This window comes from Typopeltis vanoorti, chromosome 3, assembly GCF_054136105.1.
Source record: "Typopeltis vanoorti isolate ZY-2024b chromosome 3, IOZ_Tvanoo_1.0, whole genome shotgun sequence".
Taxonomy (NCBI): domain Eukaryota; kingdom Metazoa; phylum Arthropoda; class Arachnida; order Uropygi; family Thelyphonidae; genus Typopeltis; species Typopeltis vanoorti.
The window spans coordinates 95,359,443-95,384,171 of record NC_143551.1 but is presented as its reverse complement, the minus strand read 5'-3'; the positions used below and the strand labels follow the sequence as shown (position 1 = coordinate 95,384,171).

At 35.1% G+C, this 24,729-nt stretch overlaps 1 protein-coding gene across 7 annotated transcripts in view; it reads right to left on the bottom strand.

Annotated features, from left to right (window-relative positions):
• Positions 1-328: 328 nt before the first annotated feature.
• LOC150108400 (F-box DNA helicase 1-like) overlaps positions 329-24,729 on the bottom strand; it is a 378,469-nt gene continuing 354,068 nt past the window's right edge. For 6 of the 7 annotated variants that reach the window (XM_090390741.1, XM_090390746.1, XM_090390742.1 and 3 more), the window contains exons 20-21: positions 11,170-11,304; positions 329-628 (exon numbers count right to left, since the gene is read on the bottom strand). In XM_090390741.1, coding sequence (XP_090246867.1) covers positions 473-628; positions 11,170-11,304 — 291 coding nt within the window. In that variant the 3' untranslated portion in view covers positions 329-472. The remainder of the gene's footprint in view (positions 629-11,169; positions 11,305-24,729) is intronic. The other variant, XR_016548131.1, reaches the window with a different exon arrangement.

Here is a 24,729-nt window from a genome sequence, read left to right as displayed (position 1 = left end):
GTTAAATTATAGCAAACTTTATAGAAACAAGTGAGAAAACACCTACACGACACTGGCATACAAGTTTACTATAAGTAGCAGATGCTCCTTTTGCTGACATGGTTTGATATTTAGCTATTATTTAAACTTTTTCTCGCAGTATCTAGTCATAATTCAAGTGCAGGCTTCTACTTAAATCCTACATCTACAGTGTAGGATTTAAGTAGAATCTTGAGCAAGGTTTAACAAAATGAAATACAAGCATTTTTGAAATATGATGCTCATGATTCTAAATGAAAAGTTTCAAAGTTGTTTTCACAATATAGAAAAATAGATATGATACATGTGGTATGTGTGTGTTTGTTGAGTTTAATTATTAAAATTATTTTGCAGGTGATAAATGTTTAAAAAAATTGCAGGTTTTGACAAAAACCTCTAAAACAATGATTCCGATTTATCAAGAACATGCTTTGTCTTCAGATTGTTCTGTAAACTAACCAACAAGAAATTTAAAAGAAAGATGCATTTTGTCTTCTAAATCTTGTGAACCAACTATTGGAAAAGATGGATGATTGATAGGTGGCACAAATGAAGATGCTGATGCACAGTTAGTACATAAATGTCCTCCTGGAATAACTTCAGAATTATACTGCAAATAAAATATATAATATTTAGTTTCACTAAATTAGCAGAATTATTAAAATCAATTATAATGTAAACAGGTACAGCTAGAGACAAATAATACATTTTTCAAGTATTTTCACTGATTACAAAATTACTATTTAATAAATAAAACCAACATATGATTTTAAAATCATGTTTTAAATTTGTGATAAATAATGCCTACAAACACATTTTTAAGGATACTAAAAATGCTTGGTATGTGTTGCATAAAAATTAATATTTTTATAATATATTTTAGATGGGAAGGGAATCTGCCTCTGTTAGATCAACATATCAAACTTTCTATAAGTAATTCAATGGCAGTGCCAAACAATCAATAGTGAAGTATGACTGTCACATTGATGTAGAATGCGCTATCAGCCGTGGCTTTCAAATACATTTTCAGGTGTCCAACTGAAGGCCATGATCACACAAAAAGTATAATAGCAGCAAAGAGACATATTTGAATGGACTAAGTTTCAAAGTATCATCAGATGTGTTTTTTATATCTGATGCTCCTCTCATGTTTATTTTTTTACTGCCTGTTCAGAGAGCAAGAATATAAGTATGGTGGACTATCAGGTATACCAAGTGCCATTGCTCAGAATGATAAACAAAAGGGAAATGTCATAAGAATCTATACAATAATTGTATATGCCAAATTGGTAAATAACAGTCTACTGGTTATATTCAGCCTACAGAAAAATCAGTGCATACAATAACTGTTTTTTTTTTTTTTTTTGTAAACACATTAGAGTTTAATGGAATGAAGTTGGTATTTAAAATGAATTATACAAGGGTTTAATGACTAATGCTTGCCTCAATATTGAAGTATGTATCTTCAGGGATGCAATAGGAGAAATGTAATATCCACATAGTGGAAGAGACTAATCTGAAAGTATAAAGTTTCCCATTAGATTTCACTGATATTTTCAATTCTGTTATCCATTTTGGTTTATTATTTTTTTCAGCAGGACAACTTATACCAACAGAGGGTACTTCCCTCTCTCTTTCTCCTCCCTTCCCTCCAGCCAATTTCTATATGGAACATTCTGAAAAACATGCCTCTGATTCTGCCACCTTAAAACTATATATCTGGATATCTTAGCCACTGATGATGATGTGTGTTCTCTATATGGATACAACATAGCTCAAAGACATATATTTTTTCTCCTCCATCTCAATAGTCAGCACTTCAGAATACAGGTTACTATAGAAAAATTAAATAACAATAGCCTAGCCTTCTTTTGTTTTTCTGTTTACAGACACCAAAATTACATAGGTTACAAAATTCATGCCCTTCCCACCAACAATATGGTATTATAAAAATTCTAGTTAGCAGAGACATTCTAACTAGCTTCTCTCAAAATTAAACTCAACCTTATTCTTCACATCTTGTTACCTAATGGGCAATTCTATAAAACTAAACAAACCACTTAATCCTCTTTCATCTCACATCATTCTCAAGGAAAAAATGACAATAATGCTATTACTATTCTGTATCTGCAGGGAATCTCTGAAAGAAATTATCAGAATTTTAAAGAAATATAATCTCTGCACTAATATCAAACTTTATATCAAGCTGGTTGCTCTTATCTGCTTCCCTAAAAATTACCTTCTTTCCTGTTCAGTTCCAAGTATATTATTATTATTACACCCTCTAAATCCTTAACACTTCCTGCATTAACAACATACTCTGGTACTTCATGTAAAAATTCTACTCTTCACACCCATCTTCACCATATTCTTAATAACTTCAAAGGATGGCCTCTAGTTCTTCCCCTCTCACTTTCTACTTTTTTTATAATCTCCTCTGGATTAATCCAATAAAATATTCTTACTAACTTAAACGTCTATCATACACAGTTGACCTTGAACAACATGGGAGATTAGGAGCACTCACTCCCCGCATTGTTCAAAAATTTGCGTATAACTTTTGATTCCCCAAAACTTAACTACTAATAGTCTACTGTTGACCAGAAGCGTTACCAATAACATAAACAGTCGATTAACACATATTTTGTATGGTATGTATATATATATATATATATATACTATATTTTTGTAATAAAGTAAGCTAGAGAAAAGAAAATGTTATTAAGAAAATCATAAGGAAGAGAAAATATATTTACAGTACTGCACTCTATCGATTCTGTAAGTTTATGTCGTCTGTTTACGAGACATATATAAACTCATATGTCTGTAAGTACCTACATCAATATTGCATTATATGATACAAAACACTGTAGATGTTATACGTATTATTAATACTAGACATCAAAAATGAAAAGATAATCTGAAAAAGAAATTCATGTTCATTTACAGGTATAAAGATTCATGCACTGTTAGCAAAGCTGCAATATGATTGCTTTATGGTAGCCTATGAAATCAATGCTATTGTTTCGTGGTAGCCTAGCCTATACAATAATGAATGAATCATTATAAAATTTTCATTTTATGCTAATTAATTCAACTAATTAATAACAGTTAATTTTATGCAGCTATGATTTAATACTGCATCTTTATGTTTGTTTACATTTCTCTCGACTGCCAATGGGCATGTACGGTCTGTAAGTGTTTGTGTGCATAAGTTTTGATAAATTTTAACTTCTTATAATAGATTTGTGCATACTTTATGGTAGTAAATGATAAAATAGACTATATCTACACATATTTTATACATTCATGACATATCTAACTTTTTCTTAATTTTTCGATATTTCCAGGCTATGCGGTTTGTCTGCAAGTTTTTTTAAATTGTCGCAAATCTCCAAAAAAATTTCCAATATATTTATAAAAAAAACAAAAAAAAAAACTGCATGTAAGTGGAACCATGCAATTCAAACCTGCATTCTTCAAGGGGGTCAAGTGTGTGTGTGTGTGTGTGTGTGTGTGTGTGTGTGTGTGTGTGTGTGTGTGTGTGTGTGTGTGTGTCTATATATATATATATATATATATATGAGGGAAGTTCATCAGCAATAAATTTAAATGGAAAAGGAAGAGAAATAAATAATAAGAGGAGTCAGATAGGGAATGTTCTAGTGCAGCTGACAATAACTGTAGATTACTACAGAGTTTTCGAGGACTTTTTGAAATGAAGAAATTACATTTCATGAAGCATCCAATTCTCACAAAAATGTGGCACAGACTTAGTTAGAAATCACTGGAAAACATACCTCTAGCTGATTGTGAAAGAAAAACAGATTGCAAAATGTTTGAACACCTTTAGTAGTGCTTTTTTAATACAAACTATTATATAGCTAATTCAATAAACCTTTTACTGACCTTAAAATCTAATAGTCCTGCTAATAATCACGATACGGATACAGGTTCAGTAGAACAGTACCATAATGACATGAAATGTCAAGACTTTTGTGTTATAGCTGATGTCACTGAGCAAAAAAAAATTTTTTTTTGTTGAAAGTTTATTTTTCACTTGGTTAGAGTATAATAAAATTAGTTTAATCCTTTATCCAAGTGTGAGCAAACAAAGTTTGCGCCTGAAAGTATCTTCAGGACTGGGGTAAGGTGGTACAACACCAGGGCAACTCGTTGCAAAGGTGGAGCAAGCTAGAAGATACTTTCAGGCACAAACTTTGTTTGCTCACACTTGGATAAAGGATTAAACTAATTTTATTATATTATGAGCAAAAATTATTTAAAGAAATCTATTAGAGTGAGTGTTCTTCAAGATGATTCTGCAGATATTTCAAATGAGGAGGAACTTTTCCTTTATATGAATTCTACTGATAAAAACTGGAAATGGAAAGAAGCATTTGTTTTCATAATTCCTCTCCACAGCTGAAGAGTACTTTGATACATTAGAGAGTGAAATGAACAAGATAATCTTACCACAGTAGACTGGCAATTGGTTAGCAGGTACTGGAACAGATGAAGCAAGTAACATGCTTAGGGAAAAAAAAACAATGGATTAGTGGCAAAATAGAGAGATGTGACAGTTCGTATCAACATGTTGTATTGCACATAATTTGAATTTTGTTGTTTTGAATTTATTAATGTTCATTTTATTTCTGAAATTGAAACAGCAGGGGGGGGGATGCATACTTTTTCCCAGAATTCACCAAAACTACTGAAAGAATTAATAAAATTAGCAGCCATGTTACAAACAAAAATCCTAAAGTTCAAGTATCTGTATTCAGTAAAGTGGGTGTTTAATATAATGAAAGCACTGACTGCACATGTTAACAACTACTCTGCATTTGAAAGAAATACACAATTGAAAGAGAGATGATGCTGCCTAACCAAAAAGCTTGTTAAAGAATATGAAGCCATATTGCTTTGCAAGAAGAATCCATTTTCTCTGAGATTTTTTTAAAATTTTATTCAAAGTTTTCACTGATTTCTCAAAGAGAAAACGTACTAATTACTCAAACAAAATACCATGTGGACAGTACCTTGAATGCAAAGAAATGAAAAAAGCTCCACAATGCCTTTTTGAGAGGAAATTTTTTGATAACATAAATAGTGTATATAAAATGGTATTCGGATAGTGCATATGCAGAGCTATTCAAATGTTGAATGAAAAAATTCTTTTTAATGAAATACATTATTCCTTCATCTAATGATGTATTAGGTCAGAGGTCTTCAACCTTTCAGACAGTGTGAGCCGCATTAAAAATTTAAATGAAGCCCACAAGCCACTATACTATATTGCAGTATTTAGAATTGTAAGATGCTTTCCAGATTCACAAGGAATGCTGTGCATTTGATACTTTAAATAACATCCTATAAAAATAAACAAACTCAGCTTTAAGAGCACAGGTAGGAGTCAGGCTCATGATAAGTAAATACAATCAATACTTGAAAAAAGATAATTCATCATCATCATCTTCCTTATACCCTCTTTTACCTTGCGGTGTCGAGGGTCCATTGATCATCGGACCTCACTCCGTTTACAGGATAAGGTGGTCAGCCTTATGCCCTGGTGTATCCTATGGCCTGTAGTGTTGAGTTTTCAAGGCCAGTTTGCCTGCTTTGCGGGATGAAAAACCCCAGAATAAACTGGGGGAAAAACCCTTCTGTCCACGCCCAAGACTGGCTGACTTGGCTATGGCTGAGGAAGATCCTTCAGCTCTTCACGTCACCGACGGGAATCGAACCTAGGACACTCCTTCCCCAGGCATATGGTTGCGAAGCACATAGCCACTAGGCCAACTGTGCGGACAAAAAGAATTGTCCGTGCGGTTGGCCTAATTACAATATATAGAATTGTAAGATGCTTTCCAGATTCACGATAAGTAAATACAATCAATACTTGAAAAAAGATAATTTAATGAAGAAAACATTCATTTTTTATAATGTCAATGGGCAACTTGGCAATGTTTTCCCTTGACCAGCTTGTCGATGTTGGCATCAATGTTGGAAGTCGCTATGCGCAGAATATTCTTGAGATGTTGGTCCATAATCTGAGTTCTTGTCTTGGACTTCACATGCTTCATTCTGGAGAAGAACTGCTCACATAAGTATGTACTTTCTAACAAAGTGCACATCTTCAAAGCATGCTGGCAAAGATTAGGGAATGTGTCCTCAGAAATGTAGTCTTTGTAAAATGTAAGCATTAGGGAATGTGTCCTCAGAAATGTGGTCTTTGTAAAATGCAAGCAAGGTCACATTGAATAATTTTTCTCTCAAAAAAAGAGTTGTTTTGGAGTTCAAGCAGCTCCATTTGTACTGAGCCTGGCATTTCGGCAGCACTGACACTGAATAGCATTGAAAATAAATCTAAAGAAGACTGTTGGTTACGAAAATCACTAAATCTCTCTTCGAACTCACTTCACAACACAGCTAATTTTGTAGTGTATTCATCAAGAGATGAACAGTTGGACTCAGCAAGAAGCAGAAAATGAGTTAAGTCTTTTTTTGTGAGTTGTGCCTCCCAAAGTTGAGCTTGGCTTCAAAAGCTTTGATGTGATCAAACAGAGTGTGCACCAGTTGATCTTTGGATTGTAGCTGCGTATTTAAGTCATTCACATGCAATGAGATGTCGGTCACAAAGCAAAGTCAGTTATCCACTTCAGATCGTTAAATTCTGCAATCGGATTCCCCTTGGTTTGCACAAACTGCTGTGTTTTGCTCCTTAAGTCAAAGACTCTTTTAAGAACGTTCCCTCTGCTCAACCAATGCACATCACTATAATAAACCACATCGCCATGATCTGCTTCGCACTCTTGGGTCAAAAACTCTTGGAATTGACGATGATTCAATCCTCTTGCCCTAATAATGTTGATGACAGTCACAATAACTTTCATGACATTCTCAAATCCAATAGTTTTTGCGCACAAATTCTCCAGGTTGATTAAACGGTAGTAATGGATGAAATCTTTTCCTTCTAGTTCCGGTTCTTTCCGTAGCAGCGCAACAAACCCTTTGTTCTTTCTCATCATAGCAGGGGTACCATCAGTTACCATACCCTTGAGGTTGGTTAAGTTGAGGTCAAAACACTGAAGTGTTTTCTTGGTGGCTTCAAGAATATCAGTGCTTTTCGTCATTCCCTTCATACGAGCTAGTGCTCATATGAAGGGAATGACAGTTCTTCTATCACATTGAATTGTTGATCAATGCCACGGACAAAGATAACAAGTTGTGCTGTATCCTTGTACTCGTTGCATCTGTGCTCTCATCTAAAGCAAGTGAATATGACGTAAATTCAGATGACCGTATTTTTTTAAAGTTCCTTCAATGTCATTGGCAAGTTCTTTGACACGTCATGCTACAATTACCCCAGACAAACTCAGTTTTTTAAACACTTCCTTATTATTTGGGCACAGAATATTTCCAGCAGTGATGAGACACTCTTTCACAAACTCGCTGTCCAAGAAGGCTTTTGATTTTTTAGCAATTTTTTCAGCTATTACATAGCTTACTTTGACGCATGCTTCACTCTCTTCCCTCTGCCTTTTAAATGTACCCTACTGGCATTTTAAATCAATTTGGCGACAGTTCACTTTGTTCACACGAAGCCGCCTTTGAAAGTGATCGAAATTGGATGCATGCTTTGTCTCATAGTGTCATTTTATATTGTATTCTTTTGATACTGACACTGACTCACAACAAATTAAACACACTGGCTTATCATCAATCGGCACAAAAAAGTACAAAGTGGTCCACTTTTCATTAAAAACTCGAAAAGAATCGCTTGATTTACGCTTTTTACTCGTAGACGTTATAGTGATGAACCCAAAAAATGATCCAAAATGGCTGTGTAACGTAACAGTTATTATCCACTGAATATGTCTCACACTAATGAAAAAAGTCTGGCAATATAAAATCACAATAGGCTATGGCTGACACAACGAACCTGCGTGCGCTTATACACGAATATCACACTGTTCACAACTGACTGACTGTGGATGAGATCCTCTTGTATTTATATGAAAATAACAAAGTATCAAGAACCTTCGATGTAGTGCACTGGAACGAACTACTGCTTCAGCCATCAACCTGCAATATTAGTACTAGTACTTAAGTACTGCTTGGTGCTGGTAGATGACTGAAGAAGCATGTCTATTTAATAATTATTTTTATAGGATTTTATGTAAAGTATCAAATGCACAGTATTCCTTGTGAATCTGGAAAGCATCTTACAATTCTAAATACTGCAGTACAGCTTAGTGGTTGGCAGGTTTCAGTGAAATTATTTTTTATTTAATCGTGTTTTAACGTTAAGTAGTTATTTTTTCAAAATGGCCGGCGGGCTGCAGCAAAGAGCTACACAGGCGGCCCGTGGGCCATCTGTTGAAGACCCCTGTATTAGATGAAGAAATAAGGTATTTCATTAAAAAGATTTAGTGAAAATGAATCAGAAAATGCCAAAGCAGTCTCATTATTTAGTACATTTCTTAGCTTGAGGAGATGAAAGATTTTGGGAAAAGAAATTAAGATGTCAGGTAAACACTGCAAGAAATATTTGATGATAACGAAGAAACAGTTTCAATAATTTTGGTGAAAGAGTGGTATGATTTAAAATTTTTGGTGACAAATTTAAACACAACTCTTTTTGAAAGAACTATGAGTGATAAGGAGAGGTTTTAATTTTTTGCAAAACTGCTTGAAATTGTAGCCATTATGCCAGCAAGCACAAAATCATCCTGTGAATGAGGTGTTGGATTGTGATAGATTGGAATTTTATGAACTCCTATCTTATCACAATCTAACATGGGTTTCCAAACAAAAAAGGGAAATAAATACAGTAAATTGCCTCTAAGTAAAGTAAGTAATATGTATATGTATATCAAGTGTGTTCTGTCATAAAAAGGTTAATTTATTAATTCATTATTAATTTAACCTCGTTCGCGAATGAGGTTAAATTAATATTGAAAATGTAAAACATTATCAGAGCTTTATAAAATAACATGTATAAAAGAATTATAGAATGTAAGCACAAATTCAACAGTTGGGGGGGGGTCAAGTCCAAAGGTTATGGAGCCATGCGCGAGGGAGGCTCGCCAAAAGCAAACAATGTGACGTCAGCATACATGCGATAGCGGGGAAGAGAATGGAAGCCGTGACGTAATAGCACGTGAGAGTTCGCTGGACATCGAATGGGGCGAGAAACGCCGAGAAGAAAAGAGGGAAATATAAGGGTCATGCGACCCTGAAACAAGGCTTTTTTTGTTCCTGGATCTCCTGTGTGTTCCCCTCTTGTGGTGGCGAAGGGTGCCAGTGCCCTGTACTGGAGGGATTCCGATTAAGGCAGTCCTGGGTCTCGACGGCAGTATCTCCGCAGAAAAAAGCAAGTCCGGCTGTCCACAGAAGGCCAGTTTCTTGTGAATCTATGATGTGATAAAGAACCATAGGGGAAGATAAGTAGATTTTGTTCGTGTTTCACTGAATATGAATAAAAGATTTGTGCCATGTTGATATGTTATAAAAAGGAACATTAATGATATAGGATAAGGTTGTATTGCTATCACTTTAGAAGGATATTGAATTTATTCTTATTCTCTGTCAATTTGTTAAAGTTTGCTTTTATATTGAATGAAATTAAGGATATGGTTAGAGTGAAGAATTGACAAATTATAAAGAGATTGTGAAAGATATGAATGTTATCTTGAGTAATCTGACAGAGCTACGGAGTTTTGGAATAACTGTGATAATAATACATAAATAATGCATTAGAGAGTGTTAATAATATAGTTCTTGCTTTAGATAGCTGCTCCATAATATGTTATAAGTATAATAGTAGTGTTTGAACATTTTATGCTTTGTATGGATCTCCCTTAAGATGGGATTTGAATTAATGTTATTAAGTGTATCTACTTTTGAGAATTAATAAACCTTGCTTTTGATTCTAACAACGACTTTCTGTGATTTCTGGAATCCGATGCACCGCTTATAAAATACGCGGTGCATCGGATATTAGAAAAGGGTATATTTTGGCCATGTCTGCAAAGTTGATAGGTATCATTAAGTACTGTCCTGAGATTACCTCTTGGTTGTTAATATTAATAATCTAATAGCGCTAAGTGGCGCAGCGAAACAAATAAATTTCTTGGCATTTTACGAGAGGTAAATCTCAGACACTCTGATACTCTGGCACTGCCTCGTCCTCGAGGAAATTCCATTGTCCCTCAGAGGTACCACGTGTTACCCGATAGTGTATTACGGAGATATATAGCATAAAAAGTTGAAAATAGTTGTAAAAGGAAGCGACACAACAGAGGTTTTGGTCAAATGAATCTAATAAAAGGGAAGTTGAGGTCACCAACTTCCTTTTTATTAGATGGTACATATGAATGGCACTTCTCTTGAGGACTTTATTCCTGATAAATCAGTTAATAAGTGGTATTCTGCTAATAAGACAAGATACACTGGACTACACATGAAGCCCTTGTGTAAATGAGCTGTACTATGGGGTACATTTTAAATCCTCCAAAGGAAAGGATGTTTCTGTACAATTATGTGTACTGTATTACTTTGTTCTGTCATCATAACATTTAATAGTTTTTAAAAAAAAAAAAAAAAAACATCATCTATAACAATATTTATATAAAGCAAACTGATACCTTGGGAGAATTATTTTTATTTTGTGGCTAGTAGATTAACTTATTTCTAGCACTCTGTGTGTGTGCACCTGTGTGTACATATCATACACTGCTATGAAAACTGTCACATCCCTACATTTGATTTGCAATACAGAATATCCAAAGAAGTACTTATATATATATGAAAAGTGAAAAATTTTGCAAGGATCATCTTAAATAAGAACAAGTTTCAATTTATAAGTAAATGTTATTTTTGCATCAAAATGATGGGATATCAAACAATTTGGCAAATTAATTATTTTGAAAGAAGAAGTACCTTTCAGTATTATCTACTGAAAATAACTCAACTACTTTTATTAGTTCATTTTCAGAAGGCAGCAGAGAATATTCTGTTTGCAATAAGTACATACAATATTACTAACCATTAATATATAGCTCTTTAAAATACATTTTCAGAATTTAAAAATCTTGAATTAAATTTAAATTCAGCTTAGTAAAAATATTTGACATATTAAAAACTTACCAAAACTATTTGATGTCGTAACAATACTAGAGGTCTATTCGGTTTGAAAGTATCCTTGCACTGTGTGCAATGAAATGAATCTGTTCCAATGTTACTGACTAAACTTTTAGTTGATACTGGATATTCAAATTTTTCCTTTTTTAAAAAAATATAATTCGTTTTAAAATACAAAATAACTTATTTGTTTTTAAAGATGCCATCATTTTCAGATGATACTATATTTAAAGATACTATCATTTTAAAGATGCTATCATCATGCAAACACATTAGTGTTTGCATGATGATAGCATCTGATATAGAAAATAATTTACAAAAAGCAGTATATAATTTGAATGGCACAGTGAAAAAAACTTAAAAAATAATAATAAATAGGGGTATTTTGTGGATAAATTCCAGTCAGAAGTAAAATATTTAATAATAAAATAGAAGAGATAAATATTTGTAATTATCATGAAGGTGAAAAAGATATTGAATTAAATTACTGTAAATTTTTACAAGTTATACTGTTCAATAAATATAATTCTTAATCATTTTCATTCATTTCTTAATTATTCTTAATCATCAAGTTTTTTCATTGGTTATACTATAAATTAAAGATGCCAAGAAATTATATTCTTGGTTTTATCCTTTATCCAAGTTAAGCAAACAAAGTTTACACGTGAAGTCATTTCACAACTGGGCTACTTGTATATAGAAGCTAATGACTTCACATCAATTTCTTTAGTATCCCATAATGCAATGCACATATCCTTATGGACATGTATAATGCTCATTATGGAAAAAAGCCACTACCCAGACTGGTTTCAACCTTTATTGAGACCTCATCAGTGGAAGTCAGACCATGAAGTGAAATTTATATATGCAGAAATCATATATAAAGGATGAAACCAAGAATATGATTTCTTGGCATCTTTAATTTATAGTATTACCAATTGAAAAAACTTACGATGTATATCTCTAATCTAGAGGTATTTTAGTAAAAGTTGTAACACTCTTTTACTACTTGTATATGGAAATATGAATTCTGTATTACTTCAACCCTGCTATTACTTCTGGGTCTGGCTCCCACTGATAAGACCTTAATAAAGGCTGAAACCAGTCTGGGGAGTGGCCCTTCCCATAATGCATTGCATTATAGGATACTAAGGCAATTAACATGAAGTCATTAGCCTCTATATAGAAGTAGCCCAGTCGTGAAGTGACTTCATGTGCTAACTTTGTTTGTATATTCCGTTCGTGTATAGAGGCTTAAGTGCTGTGAAGACAATGTTGGAGGTTTAATGGATTTTTTACAACACTCAGAAAGGATTAAAAAGAATTTAATACTTCCTATATTTCGTCCTAGTCACTAGGACATCTACAGGGATTACAAAAATAACTAATGTAACATAACACAAATATCATACAATACTAAACCCAACCACGTGGGTGACACTAAAGTCCTATCTAGGTGGAGCGCCCTCTAAGGGCGGTTGTAGGTGGCCTGGAATATAAAGTAGGATCTCTGGTGATGAGTGTTTCCCAAATTTTCGGAAGCTTAATGCAACCGTATTTATTAAGATTTGGTTGATTTCTAAGAGCTGCTGCTGCTTCTAAGAATAGTCTCTCTTTCTTGAATTTGCTGTGATGGAGCATGGTGGTTTTCTTCCATGATACTCTGTGGGTGGTGTCCAAGACATGGTCAGCCAAGCCTGAATGACCATAGTTGTGTTTACAGATGTAAGACTTGTGTTCCTCTAGGCGGATGGATGCTGATCTGCCTGTCTGTCCAAAGTATGCCAGCTTACAGGAACAGGGTACTTTGTAAACTCCAGGCAGAGAGAGAGAGGAGGGAGCTGATCTTTCGTAGAACGGATAAGGGTAGCATGTTTGCGGTGGGGCTTATATGCTGTGTGTAGGTTGTCCTTTTTTAGAATCTTGGCTATTTTTTCGGATGTGCCACGGATGTAGGGTATGGTGATGGCATTTTTAAATTCTTGTTGACGAGAAGGACCGGGAATGGGAGAGGAACTGATTATTTTTTTGATACTGTGATCGCTGTAGCCATTGGAGAGGAAAGTGTTGTGTATGTAGTTAAGCTCAGTAGTGAGGGCGGTTCCACTGGAACAAAGATTGTGGGCTCTCTTGTTAAGAGTTTTAATAATGCCATATTGTTGAGAGGGGTGGTGGTGTGAGAGTTTGTGAATGTATCTGCCTGTGTGTGTGGGTTTTCTGTATACAATGAAGGCAATTGTATCATTAGGCAGGCGTGTGACTAAGGTGTCTAGGAAGGGTAAACAATTGTTCTTTTCCTTTTCCATAGTAAACTGGATTCTTGGATGTAGGTTATTGAGATGACTGAGGAAGGAGTCTAATGTGTCTGGGCCATGAGGCCAAATAGAGAACACATCATCTACATATCTTAGCCAGATAGAAGGTTTGAGTGGGGCTGAGTCTATAGCTCGTTTTTCAAATTCTTCCATATAGAAATTGGCAAGGGGGGGGAGAGGGGAGAACCCATAGCGGTTCCCTCTATCTGCTGGTAGATTTTGTTCTTCCAAGAAAAATACCCAGAGTTAATGGCAAAGGAAAAGAGATCTAAGATGTCAGAAGGGAAAACTTTTTGTAAGAGAGATAAGGTGTCAGTTAAGGGAATATTAGTAAACAAAGAGGAGATATCAAAGCTTACCAATATGTCTGCTTTATTCAAGGTTAAACTTTCTATGAGGGCTTTAAAGTGGGTTGAGTTTTTTATATAGGAAGTGGACCTTCCAGTGAGGGGGGTCAGAGAGTTGGCGACCTTGCTACAGACTGTCTAAACAGCTGGCCAACTCTCTGACCCCCCCCCCCTCACTGGAAGGTCCACTTCTTATATAAAAAACTCGACCCACTTTAAAGCCCTCATAGAAAATTTAACCTTGAATAAAGCAGACATATTGGTAAGCTTTGATATCTCCTCTTTGTTTACTAATATTCCCTTAACTGACACCTTATCTCTCTTACAAAAAGTTTTCCCTTCTGACATCTTAGATCTCTTTTCCTCTGCCATTAACTCTGGGTATTTTTCTTGGAAGAACAAAATCTACAAGCAGATAGAGGGAACCGCCATGGGTCCCCCCCCCTTTTCCCCCTTGCCAATTTCTATATGGAAGAATTTGAAAAACGAGCTCTTATAGGTAGAGATGACCTTGCTAATGCTTCTGCCTGGTATCTCCACTTGGGCCTGGCTCCCACTGAAGAGACCTCAATAAAGGTCAAAACTAGTCTGGGTAGTGACCCTTCCCTTAATGCATAACATTATACATATCTGCAAGGAGATGTGTTTTGCATTATGGGAGATACTGAGATAGGAGTGATGTTAGCTTTGTCCACCTTTTGCTCCGAGTTGCCCGGTGTTGTACTAACTTACTCCAGTCCTGAAGATACTTTCAGGCGCAAACTTTGTTTGCTCACACTTGGATAAAGGATTAAACTAAATTTATTATAGTCTAACCCAAGTGAAAAATAAACTTTCAACATCTTTCTCTAAATCCAGAGTAATTTAATAAAAAGGTGGCACACCATTTGGCAGCTCCTATAGGTAGAGATGACCTTGCTAATGCTTCTGCCTGGTATCTCCACTTTGGCCTGGCACCCACTGAAGAGACCTCAATAAAGGTCGAAACTAGTCTGGGTAGTGGCTCTTCCCTTAATGCATAACATTATACATATCCGCAAGGAGATGTGTTTTGCATTATGGGAGATACTGAGATAGGAGTGATGTTAGCTTGCTCCACCTTTGCAACGAGTTGCCCGGTGTTGTACCACCTTACCCCAGTCCTGAAGATACTTTCAGGTGCAAACTTTGTATGCTCACACGTGGATAAAGGATTAAACTAAATTTATTATAGTCTAACCCAAGTGAAAAATAAACTTTCAACATCTTTCTCTAAATCCAGAGTAATTTAATAAAAAGGTGGCACACCATTTGGCAGCTGTACCACGTGTACATATCCGCAAGGAGATGTGTTTTGCATTATGGGAGATACTGAGATAGGAGTGATGTTAGCTTGCTCCACCTTTGCAACGAGTTGCCCGGTGTTGTACCACCTTACCCCAGTCCTGAAGATACTTTCAGGTGCAAACTTTGTATGCTCACATGTGGATAAAGGATTAAACTAAATTTATTATAGTCTAACCAAGTGAAAAATAAACTTTCATATCAATAGTTGAGATAGAAAAAGCTATTGAAAACTTGAAATATAGTTAATAGATAATATTCAACCACAAATGCTCAAATATTATTATTATTATTATTATTATTAAGAGAGACTCATCAAGGAAGGCTGCATACTACATGCAACAGCTATTATACTTGTTCTTGAATTCATTAACACTGATTGCACACACAACATACAATGGCAATCCATTCAATCACCACCAATCTATGAGAGAAAAATCAAGATCTCACTCCCTTCTTAGCAGCATTCATTCTCAGCTTCCAAGGACGCCCTCTTAGTAAACCCATGTTTCTCATTGCAAAATAGAGATTCACTGTCAACCCATTTCTGAATGTGATCCCTAACCAACTTTTCCAACATTTTCCCCATAACTCAAGATATTGACTAGTCGATAGTTGGATACATCAGTCTTTGCACCTATTTGAATCCTATTGCACCACCTTTGTGCAACAGGATTACCTACATTCTTTTCATTCCTGTGGAATCTCACCTGTTCTGAGACTCTAATTATAAAATCTAGTTAAAGGAACAGCCAGTTCAGCTGAACATTCTTTTAGCACCCATGCTGATATCCCATCAGTCCCTATTGCTGGATTCATTTTGTGCAACAGTTCTAATACCTCCTCCTCCTCATACACCTGAGTTTCTTCATCTAGTGAAGACGTAGCAGTGAACTCAATGTTTGATACACCAGATTGATAGCTTTTAGCAAAATAGGCACTCATTAGTTGAGCAACCTCTGTGCATTTGTCACCACCTCACACCATCTGCTTTCAGTAGGGTTATTCTTTCACATTCATTCTTTCTTTTACTTGGAGCATATGGATAGAATTCTTTGGGGGTTATCTTTAGCTTGCAGAGCCAGCTTCTTTTCATACTTACATTTTAGCTTTCCGTACAACAGTTGCGACTCTCCTTGCCTGCTGCTTATAATTTTCATAACGGACATCATCCTTATGCACATGGTATTCCTTTCACATCATCCTTTTCTTACGAATCTCTTGCTTGATAATATTACCAGCAACCGATACTGCTGCAATGAACTCAGTATACTCCTCAGTTGTCATAATTTCCTGCTTTGTAGTTCAGTATGTAACCTTTTCTGAATGAGACATTCATAAACTTAGCCACTTTAAAAAGTGAGTACTGCATGATCATTGTCACCAACTGGAGGCAGAATAGTTACATCTTTAACTGTAACACCCTTTGACACTATAACCAAATCCGATACTGTTTGACATCAAGTTCCTTCTGTCACATGCTGCTTGAGGAAGTTGTCTCAATGTATAAAGGTATATATGAAGGTATAAAAGATTTGTAGCAGATATACGGCATAATTCAGAAGGGCTGGTTAGAAGTCAAATTCCAGAAGATTGGAGTATGGCTCTTATAGTTCCCATCTACATAAAAGGGAATAAAGCTGAATACGAGCTGCGTTACAGAGGAATTCTTTACTAAGCATTTCAGGTAAGATTTATGCAAGCATACTTGAAAAGAGGTTGAGTAAAATTGTGTAACAGAAATTTAGAGAAGAACAAGCTGGGTTCTGGCCAAACAGAGGTTGTCAAGATTAGATTTTCACTGCACAACAAATAGCTGCACAATTATGGGAATATGACAAGGATCTGTACTTAAGATTTGTAGACTGCAAAAGGCATATGACAAGGTCCCTAAATCAAAGCTTTTCAAAATACCACAATTATATGGGGTAAATAGAATATTCATCATCATCATCAAATTCCTGATGTCTACCCTCAGGGAGTGTACAGGATAATTATGATAGTACTACATGAAAAGTTACACCATTACTAACTTCCGATCAATAATTTTCCTCCAAATTAAGTTGATATCTGTCAAGACTCCAATATTATCAGAACTTATATCTTTGTCTTTTAAGGTGCTTTTTACTGTATGAATCCATCTACATCTTGGTCATCCTCTGGATCTTTTTCCTGCCAACCTGGTTGACTCCTACTACAAAGAACACTTGTTTTGCTAATCTTTTCTCTCACATTCTGTTTAAGTGACCATACCCCCCCACCTGAGATTAGCTCTATTAACACATTCCTAAATGCTAATAATGGCAAGTTCTTTCCTAATATCCTGATTTTTGATGTGATACTGCCATTGATGCAATCTGTTCTTTCTCAGAATATTACACAGAGAAAAATAGAACATTATACAGAACAATACATAGTCTATGTTTAAGTTGTAAGTCAGTAGTTAGAATCAAAAGCAACACAGGAAAATGGTCTGATGTAAAATCAGGGGTGAGACAATGATGCACATTATCTCAACTCATATTCATCATCTAAATGGATCACATCATGAAAGAAAGTGGTATTTAACTTGATATTAGAATCAGAGATATCAAACTTAGCTCTCTGCTTTATGGGGATGATGTCGTACTCTGAAACATATCCAGTGCAGGTCTCCAGGATTCTCTAACCAAATTGCATAACAGTTGAGAGCTAAGTTTGATATCTCTGATTCTAGAGACAAATCTTGAGTTTTTGAGGGACAACTATTTTAAGCAGTACATAGTAGAGGCTACACATGGATCAAGAGTCTGGAATTTGATTATCTCATCAGAAGATCTTATTGCAAATGAAGTGTCACATCTTCCTCCAGTTGGTGAAAGTGACCATGAAGTGATCACTTGGGTGGTGACCAGCCATATCAGGACTTTTGTGAGAAAGGGTTATATGTGGAACTATAAAGCAGGAGATTATGACATAGCATGAAATGAGTAATTGGATGGAAAGGAAATCAATGCTGCTTGGTTTGGTCTCTACTCTGGAACTATCTCTGGCAGAGGTAATGACTGAGTTTTAAATTCCATAGGTCAGGAGATTAAATAAGGTAGGTGTGAAATGAATGAGTGAAGAGGTGAAGCATGTAATCTCAAAGAAAAAAAAGGCATTGTAGAGGCAGCACAAGATGAGGAGTACAAAGAGCAAGCAAGGAAGGTGACTCGCTTGGTAAGGATAGCGAAAGTGTACTACGTGTAGCAGTTAGCAACTGAGGTAAAAGAAATCCTAGGAAGGTTTTCTGATTTACAGCCAGTAGAAGAAAGAATGATTATGGGAAGATGATGTTGGTCAGTGATGATGATAAACATTCCATGTTATGATTCTATTGTACAAGGCTATGATTTGACTGAATATGGATTTGATTGCCTGGTTTTCAAAAGGATGATGAGTTGTTGGAAGGGGTTCAGACATGATTCATTAAGTCAGTTTCTAGTCTCTGGAAAACTAGAGTATGAGGACAGATTGAGATAATGCAAACTGCAGAGCCTAGTGGATAGAAGAAAGGGGGGGGAGGAGGCATGATCGAGACATATAAGTTATGGGGTAATTATCAGATTAATGTGGATGAGATTTTTCATAGAGTATCTGGAAACAGAGAGAGAGAGAGAATAAGAGGCCATCTTTGGAAACTGTATAAGGAGGATGTGAGCAAGGGAATGAAGGGTAGATTTCTTTTTGCATGGAAAGTGGTAAGTGATGGGAATGCATTGCCTGAGTGTGTTGTGAATGCAGAGACAATGAATGATTTAAGTCAATGTATGATGAGATGTGTGTGTATGGGAGGTCCCACTCTCTTGAGAGAGAGAGAGAGAGTGGGACCTCTTGCAATGAGTCTCTTGACTCCATGGAAGTCGAATGATAATGAAAGTAATAATAATAATAATAATGATAAAATTTTTCTGGATTGCCTTTAGCCTACACAGCTAAATTCTTTTCATACTCCAATTTACCTTTGTGCACAATACTTGTAAATTTTTTGGCCTGTGCTTTATAAATTTCATAACTCTTCTTACTCTTATTCTCATATTTTTTCCACATTATCTTCTTCTTTTAGATCTCTTGCTTAATAAGGTTGCACATAAATTGCACTCTAATCCTATTTATTCTTCAGACTCTAGGAATACACACAAATACTGTTTCATCTAAGCCTATTTTCAAAGCTTCTCTGCATTGCTGATATCTTTCTCAGTAACTGATACTATGGGAACAAAGACAGTATTCTCCTGAGTCTGTCATAATTTCTAGCTTTGTAGTTGAGTGTGTTACATGTCTGAATTAGAACATGTATATAACTGTACTTTAGAGGAAAGTATGGCATGATCACTGTCCCCAACTGGTGGTAAAATAATCACATTCTTAGCTTAAACCCCTTCTGATGCTATGATCACATCTAATACTCTTCAACTTTGAGTTCTTTCTTTCACATGCTGCTTGAGAAAGTTGTCTTGAAACAATTGAATAAATTCTCCTTCATTCTTATCATGAAATTTCTCTACATTTAGTATCCATCAGGGTAAATTTGGCAATGCATTTCTTTGCATTTCAATGCATTTCACCAGCAACTGAAATGCCAGGTCTACATGTAGCAACACTTTACCATATATTTATCCTGCTAACCTTGCCTTCACACCAGACAGCCTCAAACTCATTGCTACATGGAATATTACTGCCATTATTGTTTTTATGAGTTTCTGTCCTAAATGGATAGAAACTCATGAAATCCTAATTTATGATCCTAATTAAAAGTTATCCATTTGTTTAAATTTTTGTTTCAAGCAGATTATTTGTAGTCCCAAAACAACAAAATTATGTCTACAGCTATGGTGAGCAAACTGCAGCTCATGAGACAATTTTTCATTGCCATTTTTTCTAAACTTTTATATTAATAATCTATAGTAGTATAGTATGTACCAATATTAGAATATTTTATTTCATAAATGCTTTAAAGAAAAGTAAAAATAGATATTTTGAAACTTTAAATTTTTTGCTTTTAAACGGTACGGTCAAAAGGGGTTGTTAATGTGATTTTATTATCGCATTTGGTTGGTAAAAAGTGTTTCGACATTTGATGGCCTGTGCTGCTCCCACCAAAATTAGTTCCAAAAGTGACTACTATGATTGCTGCATTACCCACTGTCTCCATTGTCTGGACTCTGAGTCATCACTCTTCATGCAGTACACACAAGTTACGCTCCTGTGGTGGTAGCAGAACATAACTAGTGTAGTGTAGAAAAGTACTTTTCTGATTAATAAATACTTAAGATTGATTTTAGTGAAAGATATAAAACCCTTGTTTAAAATGACTGAGCAACAGAAGAGTATAAAACAAAAATACGAACAAGAAAAGAGAGGTTTAACCAACAATCGGAGGACGATTTTGCTTTTACTGTTAAGGGTGAAAAGGCTCCGTGTCTTATCTGTCATACAACCATCAGCCACTTTAAAGTCAGTAATTCAGAGCACCACCATGAATGTAATCATAAAAAGTTTGTATCTGAGTTTCCTCCTGAATCAGAACTGCAAAAAAACAAGATAAAATGTTTGAAATATAATTTAGCCACTCAACAAAATAGCCTATTTCCCCTCAGTAAGCAAAGTGATTTGACTATTGAAACTAGTTTTGTTATCGCTTGGAATATTGCTCGAAGTAAACTACCTTACAGTCATGGAGAATATGTAAAAAAGAATATTAGTGATGTGATTGCAATTCTCACTCCAGAGAACTCAAAACTTAAACAGGCAATAGAACAAATTCCTATCTGCTGCCACACTGATGAGAGACATATTTCTGAAAATAGTTTTACAATAGTATGTTCATTGCAGAGTGATCTGAAAAGCTGTGTTGCTTTCAGCTTAGCACTGGATGAATCTACAGACATTCAAGATATCCCTCAGCTAGCTATATTTGTTTGCTATGCTGCAAACAATGGAAATGTAAAAGAAGAATTCTTAGACTTGATAAGCATAAAGGAAACCACAAAAGGTATTGACATGAAAAATGCACTTAACAAAGCTTTATTAAATGCTCAACTACCATTGCATAAACTTCTTAGCATTGTAACAGATGGAGAACCAGCTATGGTAAGTCAAAATACTGGCCTAGTTGGGCAATTGACACATGATATCAACTATCCTGAATGTCTCTTTATTCACTGTATCATTCACCTTGAGCATTTAGCAAAGTAAACACTTCAAGTTCAACAATGTCATAAATTGCATTTTAGAAATTGTGAATTTCATTCAGGCAAGTGCAAAAACACACCACGAGTTTAGAAATTTTATTGAGGAGCTGGAGCTTGAAGAAAAGCCAAGTGATATTTCATTCTACTGTATTGTAAGATGACTATCAACTACTACCAATTTTTTGAATAAGTTTGTTGCTCTTTTTGAACCAATCATAGCTTTCATTAAAGAAAAGAAAAAGAAACACCCACAACTAGAAGTTCATGGATGGATACAGGATCTGATGTTCTTTATCGATGTAATACAACACCTCCAATATTTAAATCTGACACTTCAAGAAGGAAGGAAACAAAGTTATTAGGAAGTTATCTGATAATTCAAGGAAGGAAACAAAGATTGAACTTGCCCAATCAGTTTTCAGAATAAAATAAAGCTTTTTCAAAGAAATCTGGCAACAAAGAAATGTGAGCACTTTCCCCACATTAAATTAAGAATAACTGCTTTTCCTGATGCTGAAATCAATGACAGTCAACTGAAACAATAAGAAGAAAACTTAAACACTTTATAATGATTTTGAGAATAGATTTGAGAAATTAAAAAAAGTTAAAGCCATGTTTTGAATTTCTTGTGAATCCTTTTGCGATTGATGTCATCAACGATGGATGTTCCTGTTGTTGCACCTTTACCGCAGATATAGGTTTGAAACTGGTACATAAAAGCTCATCTGTAACAAACTTTTGGAAACAAATCCCAGAACCAAAGTATTCCAACTGCAGAGACCTGGCTTCCAAATACTCTCTGTTTTTGGGACAACTTACTGCTATGAATCTCTCTCTCTCTTCTCTGCAATGAAATTTGTCAAGGTCAAAATATCATGCTATCTTCCCTAACAGCCACCTCACTGAACTTCTGAGAACACCTTTGACAAACTACCAGCCAGATTTTAAATAACTGCACAAACGAAGACTCAATCAAAGCCTTCAACACGTAGAGATTGAACATATTCTTCTTTGGTGAGTAGGACTACTATATAGTTGTATTTTTTTATTATTTATAAATACAATTTTAAAATAATATTTTCTGTGGCTCTTGAACATTCAAAAATGTATTAAAAGTAATATGTGGCTCTTATTACAGAAAAACTTGCCCCCCTCCTTGGTCTATAGTAACTAAGTCAAAAATAAGTTGTAGTTTTATCAAGTGTGCTACACATTCATTGATTTTTAACAAAAGCAACACTATTTATTTAATACAGCACTGCAAATACCACAAATGTCATAGTCATCATGACAGTGCTTGTAAAAATGAGAGAAATACTGCAAATCTATACTTCTGCAATTTCAATTTGGAGCAGTTTAAAACTGTAGTATTTAACCCAATTGTAACACCTATTAGTGCACTGTAAGCTTGGTCATATGCATATACTGCACCACACTGATTTTTAGTCCAAGTTTCAAGATTCACTCATGAACAATTCCATCCCCAACCCTCTTCTCTGCAATTCATCATCAAATTCCTGATATGTACCTTCAGGAGGGGTCGGGGTGGTGGTGGTGGGGGGGGTACAGGATATTATAACAGTACTACATGAGAAACTCGCATCATTACTAACTTCCAATCAACAATTTTCCTCCAGATTAATTTGTTATCTGTCAAGATTCCAACATCATCAGATTTTATGAGGGTGTAATAAATTTAGTTTAATCCTTTATCCCAGTGATAGCAGACAAAGTTTGCGCCTGAAAATATCTTCAGGACTGAATATAGTGTTGTACTATCTTACCCTGGTAAGTAGTACAACACCAAGGCAACTCGTAGCAAAGGTGGCGCAAGCTACCAGTTGCCTTGGTGCTGTACTACTTACCAGGGTAAGATAGTCATCATCATTATCATACATATCAAGGATTTAGGCCTAGTATGGCCTGTTCAGGCCTTAGAAGTCATCATTGAATCGTTTAAGAGGACGTCCTGGTTTTCTTTTTCCTAATGGCTTGTACTTTAAGGCTTGTTTTGGTAATCTTTCTGTTTTCATTCTTTGAACGTATTCCATCCATCTATGTTTATATTTTTTAATTTTTTCAATTACTGGTTCTTGGTTTAATTCTTTCATAATATCTTCGTTTCTTTTGTGATCAAATAGGGTATACTTTGCAGTTTTTCTCATAAACTTCATTTCTGCTGTTGTTAATCTTTGTTTGTCTTTTTGTTTTATTGTCCAGATTTCGCTTCCTTACATTAAGACCGGTAGGGCTAATGTATTGTATACTTTTAGCCTGGTTTATTTTTGAACTAGGTTTGGTTTAAATATAGAGTTAATTACTCCTGTTATTTTTAAATATTTTGCAATTTTTATGTTTATATCTTTTTCATTTTCATATGTGATCGTACATCATAGGTAGTTAAATGAATTCACCTGTTCTAAGATCTTGTTATCTAATACTATTTTAGTTCTTGCTGGATCTTGTCCTTTAAAGGCCATAGTTTTTGATTTTTCCTTTGATATTATCATACCATAATCTTTGGATATCTCATTTAGATTTAAAATAGCTTTCTGTAAGTTATCTTCAGAATTTGTAATTATTATTTGATCGTCTGCAAAGAGGAGAGTGTTTAAATTAATTGTAGGTGAAAGTTTAATTCCTTGATGATAAATTTTTACTCCATTTTATTATTATTTCATTTAAGTAGATATTAAAAAGAGTAGCTGAGAGGGGACATCCCTGTCGGATCCCTTGGTTTATCTCTTGTATATGATAGCTCATGATTTAATCTTATTTGTATTTGATTATTTTCATATATACTGTGACATTATCCTGTCCCTGTAGTGGTTCTCTATAAGATCTGCAAAATACCCCTCTACAGCTGCAATCACTTTTTAATTCGAAGAAAAATGCTGCCCAGCGAGGAAGAGTTTTAGTTTTGTGAAGAGATAGAAGTCAGAGGGAGCCAAATCTGGGAAACAGGGTGGATGTTCCAACAATTCACAGTGCATCTCCCTTAATTTTCCCATTGCCAAAACACCTTTGTGGGCAGGTGCATCTTGATGAAAGATGATTTTTTCTTCTGCAAACCGGGTCTTTTCTCGTGAATTTTTTCGTCTAGTCTAGTTAAAAGATTGGAATAATTTTCCCCGGTTATTGTTTTACCATTTTCAAGATAATTAATAAACAGATGCCTTTAGCATCCCAAACACCGATGCCACGAGTTTGTCTTTTTTGGCATTGAACAACCGGCTTCTGTCCATTGCTTTGACTGCTGTTTTGATTCTGGTAAGTAATGGTGAATCCAAGTCTCATCCATAGTAATAAATCGTTGCACAAAATCAGTTGTATTCTTGTTAAAATGCTCCAAGCACTGTTCAGAGA